Source organism: Neolamprologus multifasciatus, chromosome 12 (genome assembly GCF_963576455.1).
Source record: "Neolamprologus multifasciatus chromosome 12, fNeoMul1.2, whole genome shotgun sequence".
In the NCBI taxonomy this organism is placed as follows: domain Eukaryota; kingdom Metazoa; phylum Chordata; class Actinopteri; order Cichliformes; family Cichlidae; genus Neolamprologus; species Neolamprologus multifasciatus.
Window position 1 is genome coordinate 23951220 of NC_140450.1, and position 25529 is coordinate 23976748.

The following is a 25529-nucleotide window of genomic DNA, read 5'->3' on the forward strand; positions in this document are numbered from 1 at the left end:
TTAACTGCTCTCGGGAAATGAGGTCATTTACATAGTTTACAACCTTTGCTTTCCCATAAGAGGCGTGACTTGATTGTAAACCCCCAAAAACAAAAAGCAAAAGTGCAACAAAGGGTGATACTTTATTTACAAAAGTGAAATATCACAAATGTAGTGTTTACAACCAGCTCCAGTCCTGTGACAAAGCATTTATCACAAACAGACATTTGCGTTGCTCTTTCTCGTTGCGATGAGGCGTCACACTTTACAAACATCATGCCAAAGTTCTGAATCTGGGCATCAAAAAAGCATTTTTGTGATGAATATAGGAAAATGCTCTCCCATAAAACACCCAAAAAGCAACAAACACACTTTAAACAGAATCAATTAGTCAAAATTGTCAAAGCCTTGTTAACTCACACATGATATTACTACACTGGTGCTGCAGTAAGAGACAAGGATCAAAGATAAATGCAATAATTCAAAAGCAAACAGCGCCCCCTCTGTTGAGTGTGGGTACACAGGTGTGATTATGCACAGGCTTATTTTTTTTTGAAATGTAATTTATTTGATGCCAGGTAATCAAAACAGACGCTCTTCTTAACTACAGATGTAGGTAAACACTACAGCATAACTACAGCGTGATTCTTTTTGGCAATGAAATACAGCTGAGTCTGACCAGACATCCTGCATAGTAAACTGGAGGAGGACAGCTCAAATTAATCGGAGAAGAAATGCAAAGTCAAGGTAATAAAGCACTTGGTATAATGTGTATAATACAGCTCGGGAAATAAGAGAAATACACAAGTTCATTTTGGATGCTGGCGGTAATCCATTCAGCTCTCACCACTGCTGCTAAAATGTTACTGGCCTTTTTTTCTTTTGCCTGTCTACTTTCATTTCATCATAACACCACTATTAAAAATCCAATCTGTCATGGCTGGAGCTGATGTGTATGAAGTAGCAACCTGTATGAAAAAAGTAGGAAATCTGTCACAAATCCTGTTTTATCAGCGGAGATCATTCACACATGACACCTGGAAGCAAAGGCAGCTGTGCTTCCCTCGTCATTTAAAAAATGCTATGGTGATGGCAAAGCAAAGATGCATGTACTAAATAGAGCATAAAAATACGAACTAAAAGCGCGCACACATGACCACGAGGGTTTGATATTTCCCTTTTCAAGACACCACTACTACACAAACTGTGGCTCATATTATACCCAGTCCTCTCCCGAATCTTTTGTTAATTGTTGCTTAAGTTGGGTGTTTTAGAATAAAATGCCTTTAGTTAGGGCCAGTAAGAAATGAGTAAATTGACATTCATACAAAGTTTGGTTATTTTCGACACTGCCTGTAAAATGGACGGCATTGAAAAAACATGAAATACAATCAATTGAGCTAAAAATAATTTTAAAAATTCTTGATGTGTCTCATGAATGTGCAGCTGCAGGTAGGATTTGCAGGATTATCCCTGGTGACTCTGAGGTTTCGGGTAGAGGGGACTTTTAAAAAATCCCAGAGGAAGCGGTGAACAGGAACAACTCTCAAAAACTCTTGACACATCTTGATAAATCTGGGTTACATGATACGAGATCTGTGGTCAGCAGTGTGTGGCAGGGAGCTTAGCTGAGGCTGAGTGAAACGCTGGCTTATTTTTGGTGGCTGATGGGACGGTTGTAGTGGAGAACAATCACACTGATCAGCCTCTGAGGATGCTGTGGTTACAGACCTGCAGCAGACAGAAACACACTTTATAAATGAGCACCGAAAACCCTTTCTAATTGTTGTTCACACACACATTGTTGTGCACACACACATTCACACAGCTAACGCACTCTGGTGGCTACATCGGGGCAACTCGGGGTTTAGCATCTCGGCCAAGGATACTTCAGCATGTGGACTGGAGGAGTCGGGGATCAATCTACCGACCAGTAGACGACCTGCTCCACCACCAGATCTTCAGCCACAGAACTGTTTAACCAGTGTGGATTACAGTGCAAATACAGGACACAGTGGGTTCAGACATCTAAATGCTATTGTAAGCAAATCAAGTCTAAATTAGCGTACATAAGACTGACTCTCCTGCAAAAGCCATTTCTCAGGTCAATGAGGTAAAATTAACTCTATGATTTTTAGTATCATTTGAAATGTAAACGGTTCCATAAAAAGCACACCTTGCAAGAGCTAAAATGTAGCCTCAAAGTACTAGCGGTAGGCTAAACCTTTCATATACTTTGAAATGTCAAAAACAAAAAAGGTGATGGTTGTAGCCTCTTCAAGCGCCGCCAATGTGTGGATCTCATCATTTTGCAGCTTTCTGAAGAAGGGCAATCATGAAAAGGCAGTACTTCCTTCAAAAAATAAATTGAAATGGCAGCAAAACAAAATCATGGCCATAAAAATGCCAATATGCTGCCCCGCACAATGAATGCGTCTCCGGCCAGCCATCCATGTGGTAATTAATGAAAAGCAGGCCAGCATTACACCTAATGTGTAGCCACAGTGACAGCGAAGAGGATTCAATAGACATAGATCAGCGAGAGTGCAGATCGCCTGCACTCCAACTACGCTGTGCACAAAGGATCTCTTATGTCCCGCACGCATTACTCTTAGTTCATATCCTGACTCCACTGGGCCAGTAGGGTTATGGCTCTCCAGGGACCAGAGAAAGATTACTGTGCTCACTCTCTCACACTGAATCCATTCACTGGAATTACCACATCGACTCAGCTGCACTTGCACATGCAGTACAGAACACACACACACACACACACTCAGTGAAACTTCTTACCATTTAGAAGTATCAGATGTGGTCATTTGTCTTCAGTGAGAAGGACAAGAACACAGGCTACAGAAGAAAAACAAAACACATCAGAGTCAGTCCACATGGCTGATGTGCACAACACACTGCTTATGTAATCTGTTACCTTATGATCCCCCATACAGACATTAGGACCCATTGTGTTGTAAACGACACTCTTCTCACCATTGTCTCTCTGAAAAGAAGAATGAACTTGAAGATCATTTATATGTAAACATAACAAACAGATTCTTCTTAAATTATATTAAGTTAAATTTTGAGTATCACATTTGTGTGGGCTGGATTATGTTCATAGTGGATTTACATCACATTACCTATTAAAGGTTACACAGTATGTGTGCACGAATGTAAAACCGTGTCCATTTAAATACTTTTTTAAATTGGCAGTGTGAGTGAAGTGTCATGTAGTATTAAAACATTTGATCCTCCCTGACTTTCTGTGTGTCCTCTAACATCCTGTGTGCTGATTTATTTGTAAAAGTCTTAATTTTCTAGTAAAATCAGAAGAAAGTGACGTCCATGCTCTGCTTGCAAGCTGTGCCAACGGTGTGTAAGACCAGCCAACATTATTTTAGAACCAGAGCCCACTAACTTCAGCTAACGACCATCTCCCACACAACACAGACTCCATCACAAACAAGACAAGAAAGAAAAGTATGCGAAGCCCGTTGTCTAATGACTTGTGATTGACAACTTCTTATGCAATGAAGATGTAGTTTTACACCAAAGTTAATCCTCAATTTCAAAATATGATCCAGAACAATCCCAAAAACTCAGGAGGACTTTTACAGACTTTGGCTCACAGACTTCTACAGGAAAATAAGTCTTTTTGCAAACACAGGTATCACCATCTGTTAGCTAACATTAGCCTTCCTGCAAAAACAGACAAACTGCAAGCTACATATTGTAGCGAAACACTATCTTAAATAGATAATGCTAGCTAATTTATTTAAACCCCTAGAACTGCTCTGGCTGATAAATTAACCCGTCACTATCAGCAAAGGTTTACGAACTAGTCATGCAGCATAATTGGTTAACCTTAAAATGCTGTGAAATAATGTTATTGCTAGAAACACATTTGTCGTGGATGTTGGTTGGCTAGCTTGCTAAAGAGCTTCCTTAACACGTCATGCTAACTCACATATTACATCAAATTGTGTTTGTCATCAAAAAATTATGTGATTCTACAAATCAAAGCTGTATAACTAACATGGCAGAAGTAGCATGGATCTGCTTCTGGGTGCTTTCTGATCTTATCTGAAAACAAATATACTTTTGGTAAATATGACCCTTTAATAATCTCTGTGTATAGTATTATCAATTAGCAGAGATTATATCTGAGATTGTGTAGATGTAAAATGACAAACAACAAGCGTGACAAAGACTCACCCTGTGTATTAAATCTTGGGCTGTATGTGACATAAGGATGCGATCACACCAGGCAGGACAGCGAGTGTTCATGTACTGGGTTGGTTTAGCATGCTCTTCACTGTATGGGTAGCTGAGCACAAGACAAGAGGGGAACAAATTCTTTTGTTGTTTTAGCATGAAAAGTAAATGGCAGAAATTTGCAGCAAGTAGCAGAGTTACAGGTCGTACCTTGGTGGAAACATGATGTCCTCTTCCCTGATAACATCATGGAAGGCTGCGACTTCTTTGTCATACTTCAAAAGCTGAGGGACAGAAGCCATTATGGTTACAAATGACTACAAACGTCAGCACATGAAAAACAAGCATGATGTGAGCGAGTGCAGATTTAACATGGGGGATAATTTGGGTTACTGCTACTAATGTTTCTCCCTTTTTGTGTTTACTGTGCTGTCATTTCTATGAAGTATTCCTGCTGATGGAATCTAAAATCAAATCTAATCTAAAATCTCTGAAGACAGGTCAAACTAAGTTTCCCTTGAATTTCTCAGTAGTGCAACTGATGATATCTTTATGGGTGAAAGGTGAGATTGTGTTCTTACTGCTCTGCCATTGTCCTCTCTGAAAACCGCCTGGTGCAGGTAGGCAAAAAGCTTCTCCTCAATTCGAAGCAGAACCTAGAGGTGAAAAGGAGGCAGAGAAAGTAACTTTTGAAGCAGATAATTCTGGCTTTTTTTTCTTTTTTGAAACGAGATTCTCTCGTTTCAATCACCTGGTGGTTGTTATCCTTTTCTTCATATATGATTCTCTGCACTTCGTTACTGCTGTCCTTCTTCACCGTCTGCACATTGGCAGCAGTGGACAAATCCTGGTCAAAAAACACAAACGAGAGGGTTTATGTCAAAATTACAGACTGATATACGATTGCAACACTTGAACTTTGGGAAAAATGAATGCTGTTGAATACCTGGACCAGACTAAGTGTATCCAAACGGAAGTTGAAATCTCCAAACACAAAGAAAGGCAGCACGGTTTGCCGATTGTCTGATGTTCTGGAAAAATACAAATAATACCTTAAGTCATAACACAGGGTTTTAATTCTTAATCCCAATGTACTTTGTATGTGTGGAAATTCTCATACATGTTTCTGTTGATTTTGTTAAAATGCTAATTCACTGGATAAGAGGAGCTACATGATAGCAGATTTTGAATATTATGTTTTCATACAGTAGCGTGCAGCTGCTAGTCTCACCTGCTGATGACATATCTGAGAGCGTTATTGCGGTTGGCTGAGTAAATGGAAGGACTGGAGTTGCAGGCAATGAGGTTAGAGGCATCATGGAACAGGTGGACATTTACCAGGTCTAGACCTCTGTGAAAACAACCCCGACACACACAGGCAAAAGAAGGTGAGTTGTGGCAGATGGAGGGGAAAATAACAGGAAACAATCCGATAACTCCAAAGCCTGACATCAGATAGGTGTGTATGTGAGTCTGTGTGTGAAATAACAGGTGTCATTTACAAGAGCTTTCTTATCAGTGAGCACACTTGGGTTAATGTTCAGTCTACAAACAAGTGCAGTTCACTGGCTCCTTTTCTTAGGCTGTCACCAGAAAGCAATTAATGAGCATCTCACAAATGAGCTGTGTTGACTCACAGTATGATGCTGTGGTACATTAGATTTTGAGCTCCTGTTGTTCCAGTCCCAAGGTAACAACACAGCAGAGCAAATACTGACTACTACTATGAAATTAAAACCCTGCTCACCCTCCTATAACATGCCGAGTCTAAGCTCCCAACAGAGCACCACATTAAATTAATTATTTATATTCTGTGAGTGTAACCAGTGAAGTAAAGAGGACATTTTTGTCAAAACAAAACCCAGAAGATATTAATAACTGGATGATAAGAAACCACAAGGTCATCGGAGCAGCTGAATGTGAGCCTCACTGTTTGTTTTATATCAGCTTTGATAGATCAAAGTAGGTTTTAAATAGGGGTGGGTTTTTATAATCGATTTATTGATTAAAATCGATTCTGGCTTGGATAACGTAAAATCGATTCATTAAAATCCTGAATCGATTTTTTAATATAAATTTATTTTGCCCGAAATGCCAGAATCTCTGGTGAAATCTCACAAAATTTCAACAACCACCAAACAGCTAAGACAGTAAATGAGAGCAGGAACACGGATTCTGCACAAAGACTTAAACACACAGCCCAACCGCGGATCAGAATCAGTGAGATGTTGCCTTTCTCACAGTCGGGGCTGAAAGCCGACAGCGCGCTGATTCTGATCTGTCGGCGGTCTTTGTGTTCACGCCCTTTATGCGCTGATTCTAAAGCTGTTAGTTTTATCTCTCTCCAAACAATATTGACCGAACCAGCAGCAAAAGAAGATCCAAACTAGGCTTCACATAAACAACGTCATGAATTCACTCTGACTTTTATTGTTTTGCTTCGACCATGATGCACAGCTCTCTCTCGCATGCTCGCTCTCGCGCGCTCTCTCTCCCTCTCTCTCTCTGTACTGTTTTCTGCATTATTCGCTTGCTTGTTACGCACAAGTCTACCGTTGTTTACAGCGCTGTCGGCCGACGGTTTTTTTTTCCGTTTTATATACTTCCGAAAATAAAACCTAATTTCTGCCGTTCAATACCGAACAAATTTAAACTTTTTAAAATTATGCAAAATGCAAAACGCTCAGCCTTGTCTCTAATAAAACCGCTGTAACTTCAGAGGTAATGTTCATGTGTTGATTAATGGTTTTCTTTCGTTTTTGATCTACTGCAGAAAATTTTTATAAAATCCCAGAACAGGAAAATCACCTTCATGTGTTTCTGTGTTTTATCTTCAGCTACTTTGACACAAAGGCCTCTGCTGTGATGCTCACACCTTTGATAAAGTCTTGGTGTGTCAGCTTCCTTTTTATAGATACAAAAATATGTAAATGTACTGATCTGAATTATAATATTTCTGACTGTCAATATTTCCCAGATTCAAATCAAAGTGAATCGAATCGAATTAAATCGAATCGAATCGAATTAAATCGAATCGTGGATCGAATCGATTCGGGACCCTGTGAATCGGAATTGAATCGATTCTAGAAATCAGTGACAATACCCAGCCCTAGTTTTAAATGTCCTCTTAGATGTTTACTGAGTAAAATTTTATTTGCTTGTCTTCAAGGAACTACAATATTTGACCTTCAGTTTACTGAGGGATGCCGAAGCATGCTTTAAAAACAAGTATGACATAGTGGCTAACAGTTGCTTTAACTCCAGCAGTTATGGTTCCATATTGCAGGAGCTTAAACATACTGATACTAAATACTGTAAAAGATGGACAAAGCCAATGTGGACATACCAAATATGATTTAATAACATTTTTTTAAATTATTATCAAAGGTTAGGTCCTATCAGTGAAATGTATACCCAGCCCTCTGATGTGATGTCTTATCTGAACATTGACCCATGGGACATTTTTTTATTTATTTAACTTTGACAGTCAGTCAAGGACATTGGGCTCATAACAATCTTCTACGCTGCTTTTCCAATCTTTTAAAAACAGGCTACATATTTGTTCCCAAGGGTGCTGTTTTTATTGTAAATGTATTTTTCCAAAAAAGTCACCAAACAGCCACACATGAAAGTGTGTTCAACCCTGCTGGTGCATCACGGTGAAGGTGAATGTTTGTTACGTACTGGTTGTGTATAATCCAGCGGGTCCTCATGAAGCCCTTTCTGGACCACTTGAACTGCAACAGAGGAAAAACTGGAGTGAGTCACTAAACAGCAGTGAGCTGTGTCTTTAAAGGGCTAAATTGATAATTATTGATTCTTGCACATAATTTGTCTCATCACCCTGTCAGAGCAGGCAGACGGCCCCCCGAAAGCCCCAGTAGACTCATTTGTCCCAACATCTCCTTTGGCCCATGTTTGCCCCTCCCGACAGGCATACCCAGATGCACAGTCATGCATACATACTCACATCAGGCCAGAAATTCTTTGGGAATTTTTCTTTCTCCACGGTGGTGACCCTGTCCAGCGAGCCCATATACCTGTTCTTCTCCAGCACTGCTTTAAAATTCTTAACTGTGAGAGGCAGAGCCAAGGAGGTGACATGTAAAAGAGTGAGAAAACATGCAAACAGCAATCAATAAACTGGTGTTAACCTCATCAGAGGGGCATACATGATGAGCAAATCTATAAGCGGGCCATTAGACTGTGTTCGGCGAACAACAATCGTTTCGGGCCTCGCAGCGAGTGGCAGCTTCGGGATGTTTATGGTCCTTCCATAAGCTTTTCTGAGGAGCTTTTTCATGTCTAACGTGACTGGACTATGCAACAGCAAAATTGCCGCTCCACTTTAAATTCGAGTTCTTTGCAAATAGGAGACGTAGCCTTCAAACTGCCAGCACAGTTTGCCAAAGAAATGTCCAACAATTAAACACCGACAAGGGTTTTGCAACAGCACAACCGACTGCACCAAAGGAGGGAGGATTCTATCAAAACAATGCATTGAGTAATAACCATTGGTGCGTTCCAAGACGTTGTTTGGAAAAGAAACTAAATTTAGCACAACATGATGAATGATGAAATAGGAAATCCATGTAAGTGTTGTGTTTTTTTTTACCATGAAAGTCATACTGTTGTATATTTTTCAGTGTCTTGTGGATGAAGTACATGCTCCCCAAAGCCTGTGGACAGAAAAGATATAGCAGTTACAATCAGTTTTAGGTAAACCACTTCAAAAAGAACTGGACTTTTAATCGTTCTGCAGAGGCTTTTGGTTTCATTGACCCTCTTCAAAGAAAGCAAGAACACATGGTATGCTTTGTGCATTGGGAATGTATGACACAGTGCATTGTTACTCTCCAAAAAGATGGCAAACTTTAAGTAATAAAGTATTTCCAAGAGGACGTATAACTGCACAGCACATCCACGCGCTGCTTCTGAGACACGCACACTTCAGTACCCAATCATCCCTGACGTGGGGCTGACAATTTTTAATGTACTAACTGCCTGCTCCACTGATCTGATTAATCGCGGCCCGTGAAATCAATAAAGACAGAAAATTAAAACTATTTAAAAGGTATTAAGCAGTGAGCCCGCTGTCTGCCAACACCGCTGCTGCAAACTGGGAGCTGAAGAAAAATCAGCCGGCACTCAAGAGGGCTCAGGGCGTGACAGACCGCGGTGACAGACACCCCCCAAACACACACACACACACACACACAAATCCAGCCGCTACATGAGAAATTTCTCCCTGAAGAATTCATTTATCTTCAGTGCCAAAGTTGTCCACAATAAATAAAATTAGATATGTCTCTGTGTTTGACTCCAGCGAACTGTAGTTGGTGACCAACTTGTCTGAATGAAGATTTAAGCAATGAGTTATTTAACCGAGTCTGACATTGTCCTTAACTTGTATAGCAGCTTGTAGACTCAGGAAGAAAGTCAGATCCCACTGAAGTTATGTTGGCACTTTTTTTCACAAAATTGGGACATTAGAAATGTACTCTAACAATTCATAAAACATGAGATGGCCAACCCTTTTCGCTTTGTTTATGCTAGATTAGTAACAATGTTATATACTGGAAAGTATGTGCACACACGTCGGCGCACACAGAGGCACATTTCCCAACTCGTTTTCCTCCACATACTCTGCCAAACACCTATCTTCATCAATCAGGTTTGTGCACAGTTTAATAAAAAAATATTGACTTACAAGTGATTTTTTATCAAAACACCATTTGTACTGGGAATTCATGCAAGTCTGCCCCCTCTGCTTCTGCAACCCCTCTGAAAAGAGAACCCACCACCCCTCCCCAAATTCTCTCATGGCCGTATAACTGATGATCGCAGCCAAGGGGAAACAAATTGAAAATCAATGCAGGTGGCACCGACGAAATGAGAATGAGGCATTAGGTGGGGTGGGGTGGCTGCAACCCTCCCAGGGCAAACAGCGGGGGGTGCAAACACTCAAGTGCAGAGGAAACTTAGTCCCGGCTGTCTTCTGCCCCCCAACACACTTTATTTATTGTGTACAAATAGGCTGGGATCAATAGTTTTAATCTAGAGTTAAATGTATTGACTTTGGCCTGTCTCTACTCTCACCTGGCCATTGAGTTTCCCCTTTTTTACTTCACGCACCTTCAGTCTACAGATGCAGCCATTGACCCCTACTGTCAAACGTTCAGCGCGAGGGTATCACCTGGGAGGAGTGCGGGTTAATACTTTAAAAAACACTCTACTGTGCAAAAGTCTTGAGCTGACTGTCCTTTCTTTCCGTTTTGCTAAGAAAGTGGGAAAAAGGCACTGCGATTTATTGAAAAATGTGCAAACATGCATGGAAAAAACAGGTTGAACAATTCAAACAGCTTGAAAGTGAATATTTGGTGTGAGCGCCTCTATTCTTCAGTACAGCCTGAACTCTCTTAGACAAGCTTTCTTGTGGTTTTTTTTTAGGTAGTTTTCAAGAATAGTTTTTCAGGCTTCTTGAAGGACATTCAAAGCTCTTCTTTGGATGTTGGCTGCCTTTTGTTTTGCTCTCTGTCAAGATGATCTCACACTGCTTCAGTAATGCAGAAGCCCAAAAGCTGTCCAACACCACTGGCCAAAATGCAGTTCCAGCCTCCCCCTGGTTTACAGATGCAGTAGACACTCACTGTTGTTCGTCTCTCCTGACCTCTGTACATACTGACATATCCATTTGAAGCAAGGTAAGGTCTTTACCTTACAATATATGGGCTTTGAGGCAACTCTTGTTGTGATTTAGAGCTATATAAATAACATTAAATGATTTGACTTTCAGATGCTGTTGATCTGCTGTATATAGATTTTTTTGCCTGACTCTTCTACTTGTTCAGTTTCCTCTCTACAAAGTATGCCGAGACATGTTTTTGGCTCATAGCTTTTTCAGAATCAACTTGTTGATACAAAAGTAGAAACAAATAGTATGATCGCAACAGGCTGCTAGTAACAAAGTGCCTAAAGTTACAATTTAAAACTGGTTCTTTGCTAAGCTGTCTGTTATGTGTTGACATAACACGGGCTTATCCCTTGAATTTCATGGCTTTTTAAAATCTTGAATGATTCATAGGCCAGTGTTAAGAAGCTTAACAAAAAAACAAAACAAAAACATTGCCCTGACTGGCCTGAAAATAAGCAAAAAAGCAGCCAGTGGTTAAAGAAAAACTTTAAAAGCTCGTCAGAAAACCTGGAGAACTATTGCTCAAACAACTTTTAAAAAATTAGAAGAAAGTCTGGTTCCTCGAAAGTGAAATAAAAAAAATGAGGGGTGAGTCACAACTTTTGCACTTCCAGCTAGGGGGAAAATTTCTAGGAAACTAATACTGTTGAACCAGTTAAGAGCCACTATGAACTTTAAGAAATCATTTTCATTACTTTCTAAGAAAGATATTAAAAGCTTGTTTGTATTAGGACAATAAAAAAGAAGGTGCATACAGAAAACGTCTTTCATAAAAGGTGTGGACGATGAGGCTTAATCTGTGACTGAACAGCATTCCAACAAAAGACCAAGGATTCAGCTCATGACATTAAGAAATGCCGGGAGCAGCATGAGATTTAACAGACCTGTCTTTAAGAGCACCTCCTCTCCCTGTGCTCATATTGTGCAACAGCTTTAGCGCTGTTTTGTGCTTCATCTTTGAGATCAATGTCACTTACACAAGGCTGTTGTTTTGCACATCTAACATTCTGCAGTGAACTGAAAACTGACTCCAGCTAGGAAGTACTACTGTAGTATGTTCAGATTTCAGCAGATTTTATTTGCAATGTCCTTTAACATGATGATCCAAATAACAGTTAGACTCACAGAAAAGTTTGTTTGGGCAGTCTGTGGCAACCAGTGTTGGTCAAGTTACTTGAAAATAGTAATTAGTTAATAATGACTAATTACTTTTCCAAGAAAGTAATCCTGTTATTTTACTGGTTACTTGTTTTCAAAAGTAATTAGTTACTTTATTACTTAGTTACTTTTAAAAAAACATGACACACAACCTGATTATGTAAAAACGTAATAGACCTTTTCAGCCCAATTCTATTTTTTCTGCATAATCCATCATGTAAAATTGAATCAAATGAAAAAGTCTCTTTTAAAGATTGTTTTAATCCTTTAACTTCATGCACATTGCATCAAGCAAAAATGCAATTATATGCAACTGTCTTTAACATTTAAACCTATTTTCTGCATATTGCAGCACAGACACTAAAATAATGTTTTGTGTTTACACTCACGCTTTTAAATAGATGCCAGTAAAACACAGCAAAAAATAAATAAAATCAAAGATTGCAATACAATCTGGAGTCAGTAAGCACGTTTTTTGTTTCACTGTGTCGCGTCACTCTCAGAAACTTCTGATTTTCCCCAGCAGAGTGCATTGAATGCATCCAGTTATCATTGTGCATTAACATGTAAGAGAACTCCATCTAGTGGAAACACACAGCAACTACTCTGTATGAGACGTTTTTGTGTTTCTTACCGTGAAGCTATCTTCTACTTTGAACTGGTTGTCCACATAAATGCAAGACCTGTCAAAGTCTTTCATTTCTTCACTGGACTCGAGGGTCCTGGTAACAGCAGAGCAAAAAAGTATGATCACTGCAATGGAGGTTTCTTTCTATACAGATCTAACGATCTAAGAGTCTTCTGACTATAACTATACAACCATCATTTAATGTTATGTTTTTAAATAAAGATGTAATGACTTGACTGGTTCTCGCTTCTCAAATGACATCAAACCGTAGATGGTTTTCATTTTTTTGACACATTATAAGGAACTGTTTAATTGACAACAATGAATCAATGGAAATGCATTATAATCAGCATATTAATCCTACCAGAAGAAGTTTTCTGCATGGCCCATGTTTAACATGTAGTCCTTTCCTCCAACCTCCTGGAAGTGCAGGGCAATGAACTGTGGCTTGTAGCTCTGGATAGTCTGTTATAAAGCAAAGCAAACAGTCTCAGTGCAACGTACATGCTTACACTAAAGAGCACTGAGGGGTGTAGAAGGTCAATAATGATTGTTACAGGATGAAGGCAACTGTCCTTTAGAGAAGGGCTGGTAATGCTATCAGTTTAAGTACTGGATTGCACCGATGACGCACATGCATGCACACGGCTGAGTTGTAGTTCCTTCCGTAAATCTATGTAACCACATCAGACTGACTTCATGAAACCATATGTCTCTCACATCTCTTACTGCCTATCCCTCTTCATCTGCTATACATCATCATCCTGACATGTCGCTGTTTGAAGGATGTCATTTCTTAACATAAAACCTCTTCAAAACATTAGCGTTTTTCACAGAATGTTCCTGCAAATGTTTCATATTATAATCCAGTTTAAAAAATTTAAGATTTCTCTCCAGGGAAGACTCTTAATTTGAAATACAAGATACACAAAGTATGTCCAATGTGTGGACAATGCAAATCAATCAGCACATCTTAAATATTTGACCATTCAGTTTGTCTCGATAGGTCTTTTAATTGTGATTTTTGAATTTCAACACTACATCTATGAATGGAGGCCAGATGAAGGTTTACTATTACTGACTATCGGTGTTAGTCCTTCTGCAGATATGTTATCAGTATTTACAACTGTATAATAGAACAGTGGACAGAACCAACACAGGTTTCGCTTCCTAGAAGTGGCCATACTCTCCACAAAAAACAAAAACATGAAATATCACATTCTGAAAACTGTAATATTATTATTGCAACATGCAGAGGCTCAAGCTTACCTTGTACAGTTGTTTTAACCACTCACTTTGAATTTCACCGACCTATGAAATGTAAAAACAAACAAACATATATATATAATCTGGGCACAATATTTACTTTCCCGTTTTCATCATCTATGAAAACACGATGTCCCTATTTAAATTTCAGAGATCGTGAGGCTAAAGGCAGCAGAGGTTAACCAATTTGCAGTGAAGAAGAAGAAACTCATAACACTGACAACACAATAGATATTTAATTCATGTTTTTTCCTTTTAAATGTTATTTTCTCCCTCACTTGCACAGATATATATCACTGCTATTGCAATGTCTCAATTATCACAGTGCCATGATAACAGTATTATTGTGGACAATTATGTATGTATGATATTATGATATTATTATGTAAGTATGATATCATGTATTTTTGAATTGCTCCATGATTACCATGCCCACGAATTAATATGTTTTAAAGATATTAAATGTTGCTTTATATCATTAGTAGACCAAATTAAAGAAACAGGGTTAGTCTAATCTTCAACTATTTAAAATGTTCAAAGCTAAAGGACTAAAAATATTGCAGTCAAAATAAAATATAATAACAAAATAAATAAAATAACACTCTCTCTCAGTTTTGACATTTATTGGGACATAATAAAAATAGTTCATCTGGCCCTTGCAGGTTCAAAAATTATTTAAATACCATCCCTCTTAAACAACTGCACATTACATATTACACTGTGAAATTATTTAGTTAAAAACGAAAGCAAAATGCAGAACGAGTGTGTGAGAAACTAAGTAGATATCTTGTAGGAGCACGTTTAGCAGGAGTAAATTAAAGTAATCATTATCTTTATGACTTTATCAGTCTCTCACATCATTGTGGAGATTTGCTGCTTTGCTAGGGCTCATTCTACGGTGGCCCTGAGAGGCCAAACGGACTGCAACTTCAGAAAACACTTGCAAAAAGGAAAATGCTGCAAAAAGAAAAACACTTGCAAAAAGAAAAATGCTGCAAAAAAAGAAAGACACTTGCAAAAATTGAATCCTGCAGCTTATCACACATTTGATTTCCATGTGTGACAACTGCAAGTGTCCAGAGTGAGGACAGACTGAGGGACCCACTGCTGCACATCATCTGTGAGGCTTTGCACCCCTGATGATCCACAAGGACAAACTCAGTAGTGTGTGAGGAAGAGGAGGAGGAAGAGCCAGCAGCAGCTGACAGATGGAGAGAATACACAGACTGTTCCCTGTTTGTGAAGGACTACTAGAAAAGTTTAACATAACTAATTGTCTGTCCTGAATCAGTCTTATTAGGTAATGTTCAAATAATTTTATCATCCCAGTGTTTTCAGTGTGGGATACAGTACTCAGGGCCTTCAAGTTACACACTATGAAAGGCAGAAACAAGTTTAATATTCAGAAACCTAAAGTATGTATCAGCAGCAGAATGGAGCTAAAATAAATGTTTGTTTCAGTTCTATGAAGCTTTGAGTATTTTGGATTAGTAGCAGTGCTGTGTTTGTTGCATCATATTGCTGTAATTGTTTATATGCTTTATATATTCTGAGGTAAGCTGATCTATAGTGTTACATCATATTCTATAAGGATGTTATGTGTTTGTATACTTTTGCCCAGTTTTGCCCATTTAGCAGAAGTCAGCCTGTTTAAGGCTCTGATATCTATTCTGTATGACTTAAAGCAGTTATGACATGGTCTGATTTTCTCACCCAATAAAGGAATATTTAATATATCAGTCTACTCTTCATTCTATCAGAAACAGTTAACACAGCTCATACATTTTCTTTTTACACATATATGTAAGCATTGAGACAAATTTAGTAATGCCAACATATTAAAAGAACAATATTTGTCTCTTATATATAATACATCTATATATACACTGTCAAAGATACTTGTCTTTGAGTGAAGATTTAAGGTGATAGGAAATATAAATAAATGCAACTTGAATCTTTACTGAAGCTCAGTATTTGACACTCACTGCTGTAATAACTAATGATTAATATAATAACTATAATATTGGCCATATTATATTTACATTACCAACGTGAGATGACTTTAGTCCCATGAACAACATTAGCTAATTGTTATTTACTAGCTAATCTTAAATGACTGTTCAGTACAGAAATGAAGCCCAACAATCATGTTTTACAGTCCTGTGGTCTCAGCCTCAGATACTTATCAAATCACACAAAGCTCATGTAGAAACAAATGTACAAAATATGTTCTCCTTCATTTCTGTCAAACAAAGCTGTATGAAACGTTTCCAGCTGTTAGTATCATGGTTGCCAGGCAACCTGGGCAGCGCGACGGAGGCTAGACCATACCATTTCACAAGCCTACAAGCCTTGCACTTCCGGCCTCAGCAGTCTTTGAGTACGCGGCTCTTGAGTACCGTTAAGGCTGCGTACTTTAAGGCTGCAGACCCTGAATTGGGATACAGCCATACATACATGTTTTGGTTCGTGTAACTGGTCCGTCGGGTTATTGTCTCCCCAGAAAACATTTCCGTTGTGTTTTGTGTGCTTTTGCAGCGTTTTTCTTTTTGCAACGTTTTTCTTTTTGCAGGTGTTTTTTTTTTTTTGCAGCATTTTTCTTTTTGCAAGTGTTTTCTGAAGTTGCATTCCGTTTGGCCTCTCAGGGCCACCATATCATTCCCCTGCGGCATGACTCAATCTGGGCTGTCAGACAGATGGGCTCACATTTTACTGTAGAATACTTTTGCATACAGTAGAGTTCATGGCTCAATCACTGCAAGTCCCCCAACGACCTCTGGCTGCAAAAGAATCCCAAATCATCATCCCTCCACCGCCGTGCATGACAACTTGTATGAGGTCTTTGCTGATACGCTGTGTTTGGTTTTTGTCAAATGCGGAGCTGTGGATGGTGAAACATCTTCATTTTGGTCTGGTGGTCTTTCTTAAGGACATTGGTTGAGAAATCTTGTGGTTTGATGAGGTGCAAATTTGCAAACCAAAGCTGTGCTGCCATGTTTTTGTCAGAGAGGTTTTCTCCTGGCAACACAAACAAACCATACTTGTTCAGTCTTTTTTTAATTGTACTGTAATGAATTTTAACATTTAACATTCTAACTGAGGCTTGTAGAATCTGAAACCTAAGAATCTTAGGTTTTTATTTGCAATTTCATTGCATTTCATTTCAAGATCATGGCTGGTGTCTTTCTGTCTTTGTTAACATATGCCAGAACATCTTCTTTTATAAAGGTGCTCACACTTGCTGATGATCAGTTAATCAAGTGCATTTAGTTAGCAGCACCTGGCAGCTACTTCCCTACTTAATTGCTATGGAAGCAGTAAGGGTACACTTAATTTTAAATATACTGCTTTACATTTTGCAGTCAAGAAAATGTCACAGACCTCTGTTAGAATAAACTAATTATTTCCATCCATCCATTCGCTTCCGCTTATCCTTTTCAGGGTCACGGGGGGCGCTGGAGCCTATCCCAGCTGTCATAGGGCGAGAGGCGGGGTACACCCTGGACATGTCGCCAGTCTGTCGCAGGGCCAACACACAGGGACAGACAACCATTCGCACATTCACACCTAGTGACAATTTGGATTATCCAATTAACCTATCCCCACAAGCTGCATGTCTTTGGATGGTGGGAGGAAGCCGGAGTGCCCGGAGGGAACCCACGCAAACACGAGGAGAACATGCAAACTCCACACAGAAAGACCCCGACCTGATGTTGGAATTGAACTCAGGACCTTCTTGCTGTGCGGCAACAGTGCTAACCACCGTGCCACCGTGCTGCCCTAAACTAATTATTTATTTTATACAATTATTTATTCTTTATTTTACTGCTATGTATGACTCTAACAGGGCACTTGGTTCACAATAGTTTATATTTCATGTGCCAGATTAGTCGTACAGTCCATGGCCTGATCTATCTGGTATTGAAGGGCATCACATTCTACCACTCAGCTTTAAATATAAATGCTTTAAAACATTGTGTTTTTTAAAAACCCATTGACTTAATGTTGCAAATGCTCATTTCATCATCCTGTGAAAAAACAATTATGCCCGAAAGGTTGCGATTATTGATCAAATATGATACTGAGTGAAAGAAAGAAAGATATATGGACAATAGAAGTCCCCTACAGAGAAATGCATGGAAACATGCACAGAGCTACAAGTGCAAATTGAAGTAAAAAAATAAAATAAAATAAGTGACTAGTAAATGTGACAGAAATGGTCAATTTCTTTTTAATGCTTAAGAGTTACATAACTTGCAGCTTCAAATATTCCACCAAATTCTTACATGGAGTCCACAAATGATGATCAAATGATGATGTATTTTTGCTCATTTATGCTGCCCAACAGAAGGGACACAAGGACAGAAGTAGAAACCTTAGATTAATGCAAAACAAAGAAAAGCTTCTGTATTTAAAATTGCACTGCCATATCAGCTAATAGATAATCAGCTCAAATGGAAGTCAGAAAGTCATCTCAAACTCTGAGCAGGTTAACATAAACATTAGGGATTTCCTGGAAACATTATCCTGCACCATGTACAAGTACAGCTGCACCTGTTGCAGTCCAGCCAACATCAGCTTGTCATCTATGAAGGTCTGTGTCTTTTTTCATAGATAGTTGATATTCAGGTTTAATAATAAAATGTTACTCAAAAAAGTCAGCAGATAAGCCTTATACACAGCTAAAGAAGCCAAACAGGTTCAGTGCTTCCAGGTTTAGAAAAGCAGGCAGATATTTTAGATGCTACATGTGAGGTGCTATACCCTGACAATACTGATCCACCTATCTCATCAAATAAAATTCTGTTTTCATCCCATGATTTTGTTGTTGTTGTTTAAGGTCATGTTTTGTTAACTTGTATAGCTAGTAGCTGGTATTACCAGGTAAAACAGTTGTTTCTTTTGCCAGAATCTTCACTCTTGTAGTTCACCAATTGATACCAACTTTGATCATGTACTTTCTTACAGTGACACTACTGGATTTACAGCCCAGAGTAGGCGCAGAGTAATATGCAGTCTCCTGCAAGGCCAGGTTTTTTCCTAGCACCTGAGAAATGACTTTGCATAGTGCATTTGCATGCCAGGGATAACAGTGACTCAGCCATTATGACCGATAGGACTCCTCTCACGTCAGCCTTGCTCCAAACACTCTGTCCACCAGCTGTAATACATTTGCATTTAGTTGACATACTTTTAATTTATACTTTCTATAGGCGTGACAACGTTAAAAACTGGATGAGGCAAACTTACAACAACCAGTTGGACACTTTATTTTTTCTTTCTGACCAGAACAATAAGCAAACTGTCAGACAGCAGGCATAGTAGAAATGACTCTTTTCTTTGTCTATTGTTGTAATCTGCACTGCAGCACTTGTGTGAAGCTGTGGTCTTTTTAAATGTGCTATAGAAATAAATTTTGATTGATTGATTGATTGGTTGAATTAAACAGGCTGATTAAGTTGATTGGTCTTGTCACAGAGTGATGACCACATCCCATCCTATGTCAGCTGGGAATGACTGAAAATGAAGGCATTTGTTTTTATACAAGGGAAAATATATAAATATGTATATATTTAGTCATTACACAAGCTCAGTAATAAACATGGTAGCCAAGATGGCACTAAATATCGGTGAGAGTTTAATGTCTCATATGCTGAGCTACTCTAACAGGACACTCAGCCAGCCCAGAACTGCAAAGGAAAAGGATTTACTCTGTCTTGTGCTGCAGGTCCTGCTTTCACCCAAAAGTTGGGTGAATAATTTAGGAATGTTTGTTTATAGAAATGAGAGGGCTTAACTTAAGTAAGTGGAAAAGTTCAAGTCCACCACGGAAGATATTCATCTGTTTACATATCTCCCACAATGGGACCTGACATGTTTTCATTGGAGCAAGGTCTGGCAACCGGAAACGGGTCCTGAGCCAAATTTCCATGAGTCTAAGAGCTCTCCTTCCTGAAAGTTAAGCAAAGCTGAGGTAAAACAGAGAAAGAGCTGGAACCCGTTGGAACAGTTAAATTACAGTTTAAATTATTTAATCTTGTGTTTAAAAAGGTAGTTTTACTATATGTTTTTGGACACATGCAAAAAAGTGAGACTGGGCAGTTACAGACTCATAGAGCTACCATGGCGCTCTAAATCTCTGCACTTTTATAAGGCTGCTATAAACTGAATACTGAATACAAAACAAACACACTTTCCCAGTAGTGACATCATAAGCACTGATTTTACACCTGGGATTGATGAGAAATAGTATGGTTGCAATCTGAGAGGCAGCAACTTCATTACCCTCATAGAGGATCTGGAGGACTCCTGCAAAGGCACAGCTACCATTGCAGACTGACGGGATGCCAAGGATGATAACTCAAATGAGTTAACATCCTTGGCAATAAATCAACTTCTGCACTAAATCTGTTATAAACTTTATGTAACCTGCAATCCTCTATTAAACCTTTGCTGACCTTAGTTTACTTTGGAATGAGTTAAGCCCAACACTCAATGCAACTTGATGTTTTGTTCTGTGAATTGTGCACTGCATTGTGTATGCATCTGTGTGTATGGAGATCATTAGGTTTGTACATGTGTGTACAGTGTTGGGGAGTAACGGAATACATGTACCGCCATTACGTATTTAAAATACAAAATATGAGTAACTGTATTCCGTTACAGTTACCGTTTAAAAAGGTGGTATTTAGAATACAGTTACGTTGTTGAAATAAATGGATTACACGGCGGTACTTTCCTGTTTCATATTCAGGTCAGGACTGTTTGGGTTTTGTTTGACAGCTGTGTTCTGTTGTTCCAGGCGGCAGCGTTACGGTTGCCATGGTTACAGGGTGACGCTCTCTCTTTGTGTTTCCCGGGTGAGAGAGCGCCTTTTTGTTGTTGTTGTTGTGCTAAGCTAATAGGCAGAATGCTACAGGCATAGCTCTAAAGAATGTAGCATCATAGGCAGTGTAATCCGTGCTGCAGGGAGAATGGACTGCTTATGTTATGTGTCTGTGAGCACGAGGAGGGAGAAAAAGGCGAGTGGAAAAGTATGAGTTGTCATCGAGCAAAAACGGGAGCTGGAAGCATGTAAATATAAATATAACCACTGAAGCCAAGAAGAGTGCCTGACGAGCCCAGTTGTAAGTATGCTATTAAGACTCGACTGTACACTGTGTTCGTGTTTTCCTCCAAAACAATAAGTTCCGTTGGAGCAGCCTTTCAACGCCTCTCTCTGTCTCTGGCAAGCAAAGTTGACCCACGCAACAAAGTAAAGCTATTTTTCGGCTACGAGCCCGACACGGAAACCGCCATATTAGTCAGAGGTCCCTTTACTGCGGGTTCGGAGCCGCGGACCTTCAGTAACAGTAATAAATCACAGCAATAGTACATTTAAGTAGTTGTAAAAAGCATGATAACATATTAAGTAATCCAAAGTATTCAGAATACGTTACTCTCATCGAGTAACGTAACGGAATACGTTACAGAATACATTTTGGGGCATGTATTCTGTAATCTGTAATGGAATACATTTTAAAAGTAACCTTCCCAACACTGTGTGTGTGCACAGATGCTGAGCTGATCATTATCAAACAGCATCAAAAGTGGGCATGATTAAATAAGTTTATACTTCCTCCGGCTCCTTTTCCACCATGTAAATTGCACGGTATTGTGTTGGTGGTGGTGTTTTTGTTTTTTCTCGTTCACCTGTTTACACTGCACTTTTGTTGTTTATTTTATTTTTTATAGGAAAAGGGCAATTTGTTACTTCATGTCAACATGGCGAGGGTTAAAGAGGTCTATTCACTATTTATTATCAGTATGAATATGTAATTTAATTGCAAGCATAACTATAAACAAAAAAAAAACACTTCTGAATGACAACATGTATTTCACCTGTGTGTTGTTATTGTTCATGTCTGGGTGTTGCAGACAGGTTCAGAAGGATTTGGTAAACGGTAAAAGGACTGGTTCTTATAGGACTGGTAGATATAACTACTTTATCTGAGCACTCAAAGTAGCTTCCCTCATTAAGAAAAGCATGCTCTTTCTATCTAAAATTCACACCCCGATGGATGTATCGGAGAGCAAATTGAGGTTAGCATCTTGCCAAGGATACTTGGCATACAAACCACCACCTTTCACGATTTGTAGGTGACCTGCTCTACCACCTGAGCTGCAGCCACCCGTTCCAGTCTGGCACGTGACGCGTCCAACAGGTAGCTTGCCTAATTATGAGTCAACTTTGACTGTTTCCTTTTAATTAACAGTTTCTGCTGCTGACAGCTGATAAGGAAACATTGCTTGGTAACTTGGTAGCGTCGCATTACGAGGCAAATGTACGTCAATTATCGAAAAGCCCCAACAACAAACAAAAAAACATAAAGCACCAGAAGAGCTCAGCTCACTGCTTACATCCTTATACCTATGATGTAAGCTAGCAATGTAGCCGATTCAATATTAAAAAAAAAAACAAAAAAAAAAACTTGCCTCCTACCCTACACCCTCCTACCGGCTTAAGCCTATTAGCGTTTATATAATCCTCTGACTGTACCTTAAGTATGGTGTGACTTTAATTGTGATGCCGTTCTACTTACATTGTCAAAGAGTGAGCCGACGTTTGCGGTGACAAGCAGCACATCGGTGAACGTTTCCATGTTAACAACGCGAGCAGTCCCGAGGAAACTCCGTAGTAGCAGCAGCAGCGTCGCCAGTGACGCTCATGCAGGCCTGCGATCAACTCTGCAGGAGCTTACCGAGGCTTAATGTGTGTGAGTGTCTGAGAGAGAATCTGAGTCGCGACTAGCAGCTATCCCTCACGGACGCTTTCCCGCTTCTGGTCCAAATCGTTTGCTGATAGCGGGCTTCGGTGTCGCACGGTTAACGTACGCCTGCAGAGAGGCGCTCGTCTTCATCTTCGTCGTGGAGTCAGGTAGAAGGTAACAAGTTTGTGTAACTGCCCGCTCAGACGTGTGGATTTCCGCCTCCTCGGGATTAATTGGACTGGTAGGTTCTTAAGAGGGCTTCTTAAGCAGCCTGGACTGGGCATCTGTTGCTGACAAACCCTCGGAGAGCCTTCTGCAAGCGGGCGGTGTTGCGTTATGAACTCCTGGCGCTCCGCCCATTTGCTCCGATCGCTGCTGGTTTGCTGTATTCAATATAATACAATACAAGTTTATCAGTGATAAACCAACCAGCACTCAATAATAAAATCACATGGAGGTAATCTCACAGCATTTGAATGTCACAGAAACCTTTACATACATACATGACTTGCTGTACAAAACAGCTAGCTTTTACCGCAACCACTCCTGAACCACACTAAGCATTACAGTATTACAACAATGATTTGTGAGGTGTTATAACCTAACATGTAATTTATAGACCACATAAAGTTTTTGTTGTTGAAAAAAAAAAAAGACCTGAAAGGAATTTAAACTCGCAAATCAGCGTACCACAGTCTCGTTGTCTGAAGACACAAAACAGGAAGTTAGTGATCTTCTCCCTGTGTAGCACTTCTTTTCACTTGGGGCAGGTTGCTTTTCTTCAGCGCACAATCAAATTATATAACAGGTACATCTTGCCCTAATCTCACTTCCCCTTAGCTGTATGATCAGTGATTATACCCCGCTGCTATCACCATTAACTACACTGTAATGTTCAGTCCTGTGCCAACAGACACCTGACTTCCACTTTAGTCATTTTTCTTTAGAAAAGCCCGCCTTCTCCAGTATCTTTTCATTACCACAGCAGCATAACAACATTTCCCCATCCTTAGTTTCCAGTGGAGCCAGAAGCTATAAAAGACTTATTTGGAGTCGATGGATGTGTGCCATGCGGCAGGGTTGGACTCTGGCACTCCGTAATGTTGTTAGTGAGCTGCTCAACCAAGGCATGGGTTACACAATCGAAAGCCGCTGTCTGCTTCCTCTTTCTCCTCCTCCTCCAAGCACTGTGTGCTTTATTTACCTGCATCAATGAATCCACTTGAAGCTATTGCAATCAAATGGTTTGGAAGGACGCCTCACTGAAAGGAGGAAGAAGTGGTTTATTGCAGCCATGGATTCTTGGATGAGGCAGTGCATTATGAAAGTTTTCAGACCTTGTGGTTGTTGTTCATCTCTGTCTCACTTCCACAGTGCGTCTTTGTCCTGTCTTCCTCCCCTCATGGCAGATGGCTGTCCTTCCCTAAGCCTGGTCCTGCTAGAGGTTTCTTCCTGTTAAAAGGGGGATTTTCATTCCCACTGACACCAAGTTCTTCTTTATAAGGGGGCACAATGTAAAGTGCTTTGAGGCGACTGTTGTGGTGATTTATAAATAAAACTGAACTGTCAAGTTTTCCACATTTTGTCAAGTTCCAATAATCTCAAATTCGATTCTGTCCTCCTGGTGCCAACCAGCATTTTACTGCACAGCTTCTGCTGCTCTTCTTCACAGGTATCTTTAACCTTTGCCCTTTTAAGTTCTCCATCCGTATGAAAGAGCTTGAATTCGTAAACAATGTAGCCACACATGTTCTAATGATTAGTTTCTACCCAAGTGATTAAAATGTAAACAATGTAAACTTTATCATAAATAGCAATACTGCAATAAATTCTTATTCTGTAAAAAAGGGCAACCAAATGGTACGAGGAAGCAAATAGTCAACTATGAAAAATGAATTGAATATAATGTCTCCATGTAGTTGGTAAGAATAACTGAATAATTAAATTATAGGTTGATTGGCCTTGTAGAGCCAATCATCTTCTTAAGTCTGGACCCCAAAATAGCTGATGTTTATTGTCTTTCCATCAATTGACACCCATGAGATCAAGATGTTTTGATTTTTTTATGCATTCAAAATTCTTATTCAATCTACTTTAAAACAGGTCTGTCTTTTGTTTTATCCCCTATATCAGCACTTTTAAGAATAAATGCTTTAGTCATTCGGACGCATATCATGAGCAGGTATCAGACTAAAAGTGAGCTTATGACATCTGTGTGCTGAAACTCAGCAAATATTTGCCCCCTTCCTGGTTTATTCTTTGCATAATTGTCACAGTTACATGTGTCAGACTGTCGAAAAAATATTTAATGTGGGACAATTATAATGACAAAACACACAATGCAGTTTTAAAATCGTGACTTAATAAATTAAGGGATAAAATCTACCCAAACCTATCTGGCTCTGTGTGACAGTGATAGTGTAAACCTAATAACTTGTTTTGCCACTTTTGGCAGCACGAACTGCAATCAAGAGTGTGTGATTACTGGCAATGTCTTTCAAATCACTGTGAAGGAACTTTGGCTGACTCGCCTTTGCAGTTTTTTTTGTTTTTTTTTAAATCAACCACACTGGAGTGTTTTCAAGAATGAAAGGCTTGTTTAAGGTCAGCATAAGCATCTCAGATATTCACATGTTTAAATCTCTTCAAATGTGCTGTACATTCACGCACTGATCCTTAGCACTAAACCCTGATAGGGAATAAATGCAAGAATACAGTGCTAGAAAAATAAAGATCCCAATCTTGATGCCAGACTGGAGGCATCACAACGAAAAACTATCCAGAAAGACAGAAAACAACAGCAAGTCAAGGCAATACTTATAAACATTAGATATAGTGAAAA

At 39.4% G+C, this 25529-nt stretch overlaps 1 protein-coding gene across 1 annotated transcript; it reads right to left on the bottom strand.

Moving 5' to 3' along the window:
* Nucleotides 1-103: 103 nt before the first annotated feature.
* Nucleotides 104-25426, bottom strand: LOC146507039 (inositol polyphosphate-5-phosphatase A-like). Its single transcript, XM_085179830.1, has 17 exons — nucleotides 23378-25426; nucleotides 22520-23070; nucleotides 13941-13982; nucleotides 13036-13136; nucleotides 12678-12765; nucleotides 8807-8870; nucleotides 8162-8265; nucleotides 7876-7928; nucleotides 5423-5542; nucleotides 5138-5222; nucleotides 4943-5038; nucleotides 4773-4847; nucleotides 4402-4475; nucleotides 4192-4303; nucleotides 2909-2977; nucleotides 2773-2829; nucleotides 104-1710 (listed from the first exon to the last, which is right to left on the bottom strand). Exons 2-16 carry the CDS (start codon nucleotides 22577-22579, stop codon nucleotides 2785-2787), a joined length of 1188 nt encoding a protein of 395 aa, XP_085035956.1. The 5' UTR covers nucleotides 22580-23070; nucleotides 23378-25426; the 3' UTR covers nucleotides 104-1710; nucleotides 2773-2784.
* Nucleotides 25427-25529: the final 103 nt, after the last annotated feature.

Excerpts from the sequence above, each read along its gene's own strand:
- LOC146507039 (XM_085179830.1), bottom strand. The coding sequence starts at position 22,579 with ATGGAAACGTTCACCGATGTGCTGCTTGTCACCGCAAACGTCGGCTCA. Across the intron at positions 13,137-13,940 it reads GGTTAAAACAACTGTACAAG|ACTATCCAGAGCTACAAGCC; the intron begins GTAAGCTTGAGC and ends GCTTTATAACAG. Across the intron at positions 7,929-8,161 it reads CAAAGAATTTCTGGCCTGAT|TTCAAGTGGTCCAGAAAGGG; the intron begins GTGAGTATGTAT and ends CCTCTGTTGCAG.